Source organism: Ylistrum balloti, unplaced genomic scaffold, assembly GCF_031769215.1.
Source record: "Ylistrum balloti isolate Yb309-2 unplaced genomic scaffold, AGI_CSIRO_Ybal_v1 Utg369886, whole genome shotgun sequence".
Classification (NCBI taxonomy): Eukaryota; Metazoa; Mollusca; class Bivalvia; order Pectinida; family Pectinidae; genus Ylistrum; species Ylistrum balloti.
The window spans coordinates 619599-631530 of NW_026782021.1; the positions used below are offsets into that span (position 1 = coordinate 619599).

The window sequence follows — 11932 nt, forward strand, 5'->3', positions numbered from 1 at the left end:
AATACTGTAATGATGTTATAGCTGGGAGATGGAATACTGTAATGATGTGATGTTATAGCTGGGAGATGTAATACTGTAATGATGTGATGTTATAGCTGGGAGATGTAATACTGTAATGATGTGATGTTATAGCTGGGAGATGTAATACTGTAATGATGTTATAGCTGGGAGATGTAATACTGTAATGATATGATGTTATAGCTGTGAGATGTAATAATATAATGATGTGATGTTATAGCTGGGAGATGTAATACTGTGATGATGTGATGTTATAGCTGGGAGATGTAATACTGTAATGATGTGATGTTATAGCTGGGAGATGTAATACTGTAATGATGTGATGTTATAGCTGGGAGATGTAATACTGTAATGATGTGATGTTATAGCTGGGAGATGTAATACTGTAATGATGTGATGTTATAGCTGGGAGATGCAATACTGTAATGATGTGATGTTATAGCTGGGAGATGTAATACTGTAATGATGTGATGTTATAGCTTGGAGATGTAAAACTATAATGATGTGATGTTATAGCTGGGAGATGTAATACTGTAATGATGTTATAGCTGGGAGATGTAATACTGTAATGATGTGATGTTATAGCTGGGAGATGTAATACTATAATGATGTGATGTTATAGCTGGGAGATGTAATACTGTAATGATGTGATGTTATAGCTGGGAGATGTAATACTGTAATGATGTTATAGCTGGGAGATGTAATACTGTAATGATGTGATGTTATAGCTTGGAGATGTAAAACTGTAATGATGTGATGTTATAGCTGGGAGATGTAATACTGTAATGATGTGATGTTATAGCTGGGAGATGTAATACTGTAATGATGTGATGTTATAGCTGGGAGATGTAATACTGTAATGATGTTATAGCTGGGAGATGGAATACTGTAATGATGTGATGTTATAGCTGGGAGATGTAATACTGTAATGATGTGATGTTATAGCTGGGAGATGTAATACTGTAATGATGTGATGTTATAGCTGGGAGATGTAATACTGTAATGATGTGATGTTATAGCTGGGAGATGTAATACTGTAATGATGTGATGTTATAGCTGGGAGATGTAATACTGTAATGATGTGATGTTATAGCTGGGAGATGTAATACTGTAATGATGTGATGTTATAGCTGGGAGATAGAATACTGTAATGATGTGATGTTATAGCTGGGAGATGTAATACTGTAATGATGTGATGTTATAGCTGGGAGATGTAATACTGTACTATTGTGATGCTATGTTTGGTAGGTACCAGATATGAACGAGATACAGTCCCGTCTAGCCTATGTATCAGGAGTCCGTCAGCTGGAGATGATGAAGACCAGTGACTATTGTGAATATATTCGTCCTCCAATAGACAAGTTTGCCACCCTCCAGTTTGGCAGTTGTGATGAAATCAGTGTAAGTGAAGTTGTTTGTTAAAATTTCCATTATAGACAATACCATTTACTAAGTAATTTCCATTATAGACAATACCATTTACTAAGTAATTTCCATTATAGACAATACCATTTACTGAGTAATTTCCATTATAGACAATACCATTTACTAAGTAATTTCCATTATAGACAATACCATTTACTGAGTAATTTCCATTATAGACAACACCATTTATTGAGTAATTTCCATTATAGACAATACCATTTACTAAGTAATTTCCATTATAGACAATACCATTTACTAAGTAATTTCCATTATAGACAATACCATTTACTGAGTAATTTCCATTATAGACAATACCATTTACTAAGTAATTTCCATTATAGACAATACCATTTACTAAGTAATTTCCATTATAGACAATACCATTTACTAAGTAATTTCCATTATAGACAATACCATTTACTGAGTAATTTCCATTATAGACAATACCATTTACTAAGTAATTTCCATTATAGACAATACCATTTACTAAGTAATTTCCATTATAGACAATACCATTTACTAAGTAATTTCCATTATAGACAATACCATTTACTGAGTAATTTCCATTATAGACAATACCATTTACTAAGTAATTTCCATTATAGACAATACCATTTACTAAGTAATTTCCATTATAGACAATACCATTTATTGAGTAATTTCAATAAGAATATTTTTTCATTATTTACAGAAGTCATGTTACAGAAATAATGATTTTACATAAAGCTATGGTATAATGTATGTTGAACAGGATGTAGGGTATCATCATGGGCGGACACTGTTCTCTGGCTGGGTGAAAGGAGGACTTGTCAAGGAGCTGTTTGAGGAGAAAAGCAAGGACAAGTCATATGGCAGTAACTCAATGCTAAGACCTGAGGTACCTCTCTATAAATCACTCGACACCATGTAACCTGTAACACCTCACTAACCTTTGTTTTAGTCTATCGACTGGGTGACCATGTTTTACCTGTCTATTCCTCAGTTGGATTATCAGATGGGGGAGGGGATAGTAGGGATGCAATCTGTAGGTAGTCTGCTGTAAGACTGACAGATAGAGTAAATACTATCCAGAGAAAATGACAGATATCAGTCTTTTTCTTAAAACTCTACATTAGGATTCTAGTCAATAGGTTCAATGACTGCATTACTTTACATGTACAGTTTATAATACAGCAATGTTTGAACAAACTATCACATAATACATGTACAGTTTATAATACAGCAATGTTTGAACAGCTATCACATAAAACATGTACAGTTTATAATACAGCAATGTTTGAACAAACTATCACATAATACATGTACAGTTTATAATACAGCAATGTTTGAACAGACTATCACATAATACATGTACAGTTTATAATACAGCAATGTTTGAACAGACTATCACATAATACATGTACAGTTTATAATACAGCAATGTTTGAACAGACTATCACATAATACATGTACAGTTTATAATACAGCATTGTTTGAACAGACTATCACATAATACATGTACAGTTTATAATACAGCAATGTTTGAACAGGCTATCACATAATACATGTACAGTTTATAATACAGCAATGTTTGAACAGACTATCACATAATACATGTACAGTTTATAATACAGCAATGTTTGAACAGACTATCACATAATACATGTACAGTTTATAATACAGCAATGTTTGAACAGGCTATCACATAATACATGTACAGTTTATAATACAGCATTGTTTGACTATCACATAATACATGTACAGTTTATAATACAGCATTGTTTGACTATCACATAATACATGTACAGTTTATAATACAGCATTGTTTGACTATCACATAATACATGTACAGTTTATAATACAGCATTGTTTGACTATCACATAATACATGTACAGTTTATAATACAGCATTGTTTGACTATCACATGATACATGTACAGTTTATAATACAGCATTGTTTGACTATCACATGATACATGTACAGTTTATAATACAGCATTGTTTGACTATCACATGATCACATTTGATGTGACTGACAATAAATCACTGAGAAGAAAGAACAAGATAAAACAATATGACAGATGAATATTACATACAAGGAAGTAGATGGAACTTTTGTAGAATTAATGAAACTCTTGAAATGCTGGATGTCTGTGGAATGTTTTGGTTGATTTGTAAAAGTTATAGATCTCACTGGCTATAGTGCTGTGGACTGTTTTAGTTAAACATCCCAGTGATGGCTAACTTCCCATAGATCTCATTTAACACTGGTAATCGTGTTTTGAACTGTTTAGGTAAACATCCCAAGGATGGCTAACTTCCCATAGATCTCATTTAACACTGGTGATCGTGTTTTGAACTGTTTAGGTAAACATTCCAAGGATGGCTAACTTCCCATAGATCTCATTTAACACTGGTAATCGTGTTTTGAACTGTTTAGATAAACATCCCAAGGATGGCTAACTTCCCATAGATCTCATTTAACACTGGTAATCGTGTTTTGAACTGTTTAGGTAAACATCCCAAGGATGGCTAACTTCCCATAGATCTCATTTAACACTGGTAATCGTGTTTTGAACTGTTTAGGTAAACATCCCAAGGATGGCTAACTTCCCATAGATCTCATTTAACACTGGTAATCGTGTTTTGAACTGTTTAGGTAAACATCCCAAGGATGGCTAACTTCCCATAGATCTCATTTAACACTGGTAATCGTGTTTTGAACTGTTTAGGTAAACATTCCAAGGATGGCTAACTTCCCATAGATCTCATTTAACACTGGTAATCGTGTTTTGAACTGTTTAGGTAAACATCCCAAGGATGGCTAACTTCCCATAGATCTCATTTAACACTGGTAATCGTGTTTTGAACTGTTTAGGTAAACATCCCAAGGATGGCTAACTTCCCATAGATCTCATTTAACACTGGTAATCGTGTTTTGAACTGTTTAGGTAAACATCCCAAGGATGGCTAACTTCCCATAGATCTCATTTAACACTGGTAATCGTGTTTTGAACTGTTTAGGTAAACATCCCAAGGATGGCTAACTTCTCATGTGTCTCATTCCACCCTGGCTATACTCTTGTGAACTTTTGCAGGCAAACATTCCAGTGATGGCTAACTTCACAGACTTGGCTGAGCTTGTGTCCAAGATTGACGAGCCACAGCACCATTTAATGGCAGACTTTTATGAGCCAGATGATGAGTATGAGGATGAAGATAGTGATGGTGAGCTAATCTATTGTTGAAATTTTGTATTAATCAGAATGTCATGTTGAGCTATGTAACACTGTATTGTAATAATACTTTAATAATAACTTTAAAGTCTATACTTTGTCAAATATGTTTTTGAATTTAGTATAAATAGAAGTTTTAACATATGCTCAGAAAAGATCCAAGATCTTGAAAAAGCAGAGAAGGGGGCCCCAAAAGCATATTTAGGAAAGGGGTGGGGAGGGCAGGGGGAGGCAACAATGTTTTCCACTGTGCCAGTACAAAATCCTAACAAGAAACAATCAAGGGAGTGGGTGGTCAGGGAACCCCTAGGTCTGCCTCTGGTTCACCTATTCTGGCAGTTAATGTTTTTAAAAGCTGCGTTTAATACTGACTGTACTTAGCTGGTTAGGAGAAGTACTGAATGGATCTTTCTCAAATTTCAAAGGTAGGTTTCCCCTGGTCCCTAATTGTACCTATTTGATTTTGGACGTGATCAGAAAAAGAAACTTACTGATAGGCAACTGTCTGTGATTTGGCAGTTAAAGATTATTATCGCAATTTCTTCAGAGGAATGTTCAAATTTTATGTAATTAAGAGAAGAGACAGAAGAAAGAAAAGAAAGGAAAAGATTCAATTTTTAAAGAAGAAATAAAGATAAGATAATTGTGGGTGCCAAGATCCTTCTGGTATCTTTTTACCTAGATCATCTATAGACCAGCATTATTCACTAGTATTTTGTTTAACAGAGGCCATTGATATATTTCATGAAAATGCCAATGTTTGTTCCCATTGGCCTTACCCCATATAAAAATGAAATGCATTAAAAGTTCATAAGTACCATTTTTCTCATGTATTTTCTTATTTTCTAAATTTTTTCCATTTTCAGGGGTTTGATACAGTTAATTTTTTTTTATTCATTGTACTGAAATAAAAATAAAAGATTTGTACTGGTGTTACAGATGCCAACAGCTATGAGATAGAGGAGGGAGAAGAGGAGTCCTTGGAAGATGTGATTGATGATGAAGTAATAGAGGAAATCGTCCGTTCTCCCTCTATGATTCTTTCTCAGCCAGCAGCAGAATCAAAAAAGGTAGGGAAATGTTTGCAATGTGTATCAAGTCAGTGTAACATCTTCAGTCATGACCTGCAGTATCATCTTTAAATTAGACAACTTAAATGACAGTCATATTTCAAAGGGAAGAGAATTACCTTCATTTGATTGTTCTAAGTAGGTATAGCGATTGGGTTTACAACCAGTTGGATTTTTAGGTCATCTGAAAGAAGGGTCTGATGACCTATTGCGATCGCCTGTTGTCTGGCGGCGTCCGGCGTAAACATTTTCAACTTCTTCTCAAGTTCTTCATGTCTCATTGAGCTGAAACTTACCTGAAATGATTGTGACATGATCCTGACCAAAGTTGTTAATTTCAGGTTGGTCTGAAATCCAACATGGCTGCCATGGCCACCATCTTGAAAACATATTTTCGACTTCTTCTCAAGTTCAAAATTTGAAATCTTGTATTTTATGACAGATGACCATTAAGGCCCATGGGCCTCTTGTCTACCTTACCATTGGAGAATTACATGGTTTGCTGTATTTTTATATTTTAGGGCTCTCAATCTATCAGTGTAATCGAATAAGTATGTCACAATTTGCTCTTTTGATAGATGTGCACATTTAATATTTTAACATCATATTGAAACTTTTGCATGAAAAATAACTAAAAATGAAACTAGAAATGGTTGTAAGGTAATATAACAAGGAAGCCATTTTCTTTCTTCAGAATGCCACTAATTTGAAGCGGAGATCTAGTCAAGGAAAATCAAACAAGTGAGCCAAACTTATCCAGTCATTCCATCAGGGTCAACCTTACCTTACACATCTCCCTGTTATCAGTGAGAATGAGGACATCAGCTTATGTGAAGCGTGAATTTCTGTGATGTGTGTGTATATCAACTTGTGTGAAGTTATAATACATTTCTGTGGGAGCAGTCTCCACATGGATGTCACTTTTCATGTGTGTTGTTGGTGTGTATAAGTCTTGTATTCTGCGTACATGGAATAATACACAGGTGATTTTTTTTTATGTTTTTAAATGACATGCCTTATGATGATTCAACAATTTCATGTGAGCATGTCTTCTCCAGTCTGATGTCTTTTAGGCATTACAATCTTTTTCAATTCACCTGCCCGAAGTCAGCTTTTTCCTTTAAATGATTTCTGCTCAATACCTGAAAGACCTAGAGTACTGATATTAGGCCTGTTGCATGCTGGAATGAAGAGCTACCAAGTTTGTTCAAATAAATGACCTTGATTTGGTTTCAGGGTTACAGGGATGAAACACATTTCAATTCTTCATGCAACCTTTTCCCAATTAAATTCAAGCCCAGGTCATGCTTGGATGAAGGGCCATCAATTTGTCAATTTTTCAGGGTCACAGTGTTCATCTATGTTAAGAAATTCATATTGGGTCTGTAACAACTTCATGAGGTGAAGAGTGCTGATATTAGACCTGTAATCTGCTGGGATAAAGGCCTACCAAGTTTATTTCAAATCAATTTCCTTGATCTAATTTAAATAATATCAGATGTGTTGAAAATTTATAATTTCTTCTTTTTATCAAGCAATTGGTCATAGTGTTAGTGTAGTAACATACATAGGAAATAAGCTTTCAAGTTTGCAGAAATTTACCCAATAAACCAATAAAACCATTATAAGCTATAGAAAAAGTTATCGATTCAGGCACATTGGGTCTCTTAATTTTAATATTTACTATTTTATAGCCTCAGAGCTTTAATCTTCAGTATTGTCTCAATCCCAGTAGTCATGAAAATAAAAAATGATCACCATTTTGTGAAAGTAAAGTATAATATTAAGCACTGATCTCAAGTCTGGGCTGGCCAGGTTTACTGTGTGTTGTTTTTGTGTATTTTGTCTTGTATTTTACATATATGGAATAATCCAGTTGTTTTTTTTTTTCTGATGTTTGTTTATGTTATTGTGCACGATTCATTTAATTATATTCATATGTATTAGTAATTCTGGAGGAATACAATGATATACAAGTGCCTCAACTATAGTTCTAGGGGACATATTTTCTAATACTGACAATTTCAGCCGAGTCAAAGGAGCCATTTGTGGACGGGGTAGTTAGGGAGTAACTAAATCATGGGAGTATTATAGGGGCAGGAACTGGAAGGTGGGAGTAGTTTTAGCTAGACAGGGGGAGTCACTCATGCATGGGGATAGTGAGGGGGCAGGAGATGGAAGTGAGGGGTAGTCATACCCAGTCATGGAATTGCTCATGCATGGTGATAGAAAGGGGGCAGGAACTTGAAGAGCGGGGGGGAGTTATTGTCAGAGAAATATCTTGTATGTGGGGGCAGCAAGGACAGAAATAAGAGGTCAGTGCTACATATTTTTTAAGTGCTTCCTTCATGTTCAGTGTAAGCTTTGATGTCACTGAAGATTAGCTTGTCATATATAGTCAGTGTTGTCAGGTGATATTATACAAACATGCATTTTATACATTGTAATAAAGTAATACTTGTCTTTCTTGTTAAGTTAAATATTTTTTGTTATCTGTGATTATGTTAAAATGATTAAATAAGCACAATTACAATGCATTTCTCTCTTGCTTTCTATAAAATCAAATGTTGATACTCATGTGATTTCATTGTTGCTTTCTACATTACTTGTAATTGTTACAACACATGCATTTATGTGATTTAGTGTTCAGCTGTATTACGTATCAAACATCCTTCAGTATGGTATTACAGTGCTACTTTTTCACTACAAACATGTGCTGTATATGGTTGTTATATTTTGTTTTATTATAAGTATGTGAGGGTCAGTGTTTTTACACTTGTAATTTCAGAATGAAAATTTGGTGAAAGTTTTACTACCAGTGTTACTAGAATAAACCTGATCATTATGATGTTTATACAGAGATGTAAAAATGTTATGTTGTGTTATATGATTTAGTGATTGTTAATGAAACCACAGAATAGGTACCTACCACTATACATACACATACATCCACAGCTCATTATCATCTAGTTCTTGGGCTGTACTGCATTTTAGAATATATTGCTGCTGGCTGTGTCCTGTCTGAAGCTACAATCATTGTCCACACACAATATACACATATTAAGGGGAGTTTTTCACTACATAAACTTAGACTATATATAAAGATTGATCTGCACAGGATTTCATTTATATACACTGTTAATTGATGTCATTAATGTATCTTAATTCAGAATGAGAACAGCTGTGAATAAGAAGACATACCTGGATATCTATATAGGAACAGAACAGCTGTGAATAAGTAGGGATACCTGGATATCTATATAGGAACAGAACAGCTGTGAATAAGTAGACATACCTGGATATCTATATAGGAACAGAACAGCTGTGAATAAGTAGGGATACCTGGATATCTATATAGGAACAGAACAGCTGTGAATAAGTAGACATACCTGGATATCTTTATATGAACAGAAAGACTAGGATATACCTGGATATATATGAACAGAACAGCTGTGAATAAGTAGACATACCTGGATATCTATATATATATATATGGATATCTATATAGGAACAGAACAGCTGTGAATAAGTAGACATACCTGGATATCTATATAGGAACAGAACAGCTGTGAATAAGTAGACATACCTGGATATCTATATATGAACAGAACAGCTGTGAATAAGTAGACATACCTGGATATCTATATATGAACAGAACAGCTGTGAATAAGTAGACATACCTGGATATCTATATAGGAACAGAACAGCTGTGAATAAGTAGACATACCTGGATATCTATATAGGAACAGAACAGCTGTGAATAAGTAGACATACCTGGATATCTATATAGGAACAGAACAGCTGTGAATAAGTAGACATACCTGGATATCTATATAGGAACAGAACAGCTGTGAATAAGTAGACATACCTGGATATCTTTATAGGAACAGAACAGCTGTGAATAAGTAGACATACCTGGATATCTATATAGGAACAGAAAGATTTGGAATAAGTAGACATACCTGGATATCATTATAGGAAGAGAGAGGCTATAAATAAGTAGATATACCTGGGTATTAATATAGGTACAGAAGTGTCTTTAATAACTAGAGATGGCTGGATATATAAAGGAATGGAAAGGCAATAAATAAGGACAGATATGTGGACCTGGGAATCAATATAGGAATGGAACAACAGGCAAACCTATATAAAGTCTTTCCACTGATGATTTTTAGATTTTACAGATATTTTGAAATTGAATTTGAAAAAAATTAAACCACTGAAGGGAGGTAACCCACCACTGATTACAGATCTATATTACACACAAAAAACCCAAAAACACACACACACACACACACTCACACAAAACATACACATTTAACTGTTTATAATCAAGATATTGTATAATCAATATATATATCAATATAGGAATGGAGATGTTTATTGGATGAGATAAGTCAGTTTAGGATCAGAAATATCTTTACAAAAAGTAGATCATAACAGAAGTGTGTGAATAGAAATGCAAATGTAGGTTATAGGTACAGATTTTAGGACTGATCAGAAAAATATCTGTTAGGGATTGCTTTTGGGGTCAAAAGGTCCTTGTTACTATGAATAGAAATTGGTCTAGATAACCATTTCAAGACACTAGTGCAAACTCAAATGGACCTGTCAAACTTTACTCACTGCTTTCTTTTTCACCTGTTCTTGTTATTTTAGGATTGCTTTTCAAGTTAAAAATGTCAATGTAGGTCAAGGTCATTGTTCCTATAAATAGAAAATTCAGTTCAATGACCGACAAGGTTTGAAGAATAAGAACATTGTACATTTTTTAGACATATATGATAAAGTTTGTAAATTTCAAAATAATACACATTCAGATAAATTTAACATAGTGTAATGAATCTGTGATTTAGTGACTTAACTTTTCAGTGGTTACATGGGAAGATGTTTATTGTATTTTGGGCATTATCATGCCATTCTCTGTGTATTGTTTACATTTAATTTGAATGTTCTGATGTCAAACCTAAGTTATTTGAAAACTCATTTGTGTGTTGATTTGAAGTTGTTGCTGTTTTTTGGTGCCAAAATTTCATTTCTGTGTAATACTAGTTCAACTGATTAAGTTATGACAATGTGTGGACTTCAAAGAATTTTGATATTGAGTAATCAGAACAGGCCCTCTGTATGCATTATATTGAGACAAGATAAAAAGACAATAGTTTTTCTTTCTTTCTTTTTATTTTTTTAACATTTTATATATAGGTTGTGTATAGTTTAAAACTTCAAATTTAATTGAACTGAATACAGTTGTCCCCCTAAACATGCTAAAAGAAGTCTGTTAACATGTGCTAGGCTTGTATATCAGTAAGGGTGGTCATACTGTGTGGTGCTTACCATGTAGGACTCCCAAATCCATTAGAATCCAATTTTAAAACTTCATGTTGACTAGACTATTTTAACACTTTGTTTTACTACTAGTTAATGTAATCTGTAATCAGTGACTGATTTATTTAGAGTCTGTGTTCAATCTGTTTCACAAATCCATGTTTAATTTCTTCTGAGTCCAGATTTTATTTTTTTGAAACTGGAATTTATTGTGTGCTTAAGAATCCTTACATACCAGTTATCCTTCCTGGCAGAAAGGGAGCTTGTGTGTCTGCCAGAATATAGTGTAGATATTTTGTACATAATGAAAATAACATACCTGTGAATATATTTATGCAAGAGTTCTCAAAAATAAAGAAAAAAATATCTCTCATTTTTGTTGTTTTATCCGTCTAAGATAAGAACCCATGTATGATTTGTGAGCACACTTTCAGAGTTTTCCCTTGGACAACTTTGTACTGTTGCCATAAGAAAGAGGTACAAACCCTGCATCACCATACAGACCTAACAATGTGTTAAATGTTAATCCCAAAACCTATATGACAATGCAGATGTTGAACCCGACTCTGGGGCAAGAAGGGTGGAACACAAAAGAGGAAACTTCTTCATAATTCAGAAGTCTTCTTCTCCAGACTCTGCTGCTGTAAAAACATTTCATTGACAAAAAGGGTCCTTGATGGTTTAGTAAAATTATACATTGGTAAAACCAGGGTATCCTATTTCCCATGAAGGAAGTAATAAACAGAGGAAAACAAACATTTTGGGTATATTTAATTTTCTTTCGATACAAAAAATTCTACCTTCACAGATATTGTCATCAGGTAGCAGTTTGCTAAGATAACGATTATAACAACTTTGACTATATCTGGACTTGGG

The 11932-nt window shown here is 33.9% G+C and overlaps 1 protein-coding gene across 1 annotated transcript in view; it reads left to right on the forward strand.

Moving 5' to 3' along the window:
* LOC132546353 (patatin-like phospholipase domain-containing protein 7) overlaps positions 1 to 9144 on the forward strand; it is a 43674-nt gene extending 34530 nt beyond the window's left edge. Inside the window, exons 28-33 of the mRNA XM_060210065.1 lie at positions 1267 to 1419; positions 2195 to 2320; positions 4521 to 4650; positions 5598 to 5728; positions 6423 to 6469; positions 8899 to 9144. Of these exons, the coding sequence (XP_060066048.1) occupies positions 1267 to 1419; positions 2195 to 2320; positions 4521 to 4650; positions 5598 to 5728; positions 6423 to 6469; positions 8899 to 8962 (651 nt within the window). The 3' untranslated portion in view covers positions 8963 to 9144. The remainder of the gene's footprint in view (positions 1 to 1266; positions 1420 to 2194; positions 2321 to 4520; positions 4651 to 5597; positions 5729 to 6422; positions 6470 to 8898) is intronic.
* Positions 9145 to 11932: the final 2788 nt, after the last annotated feature.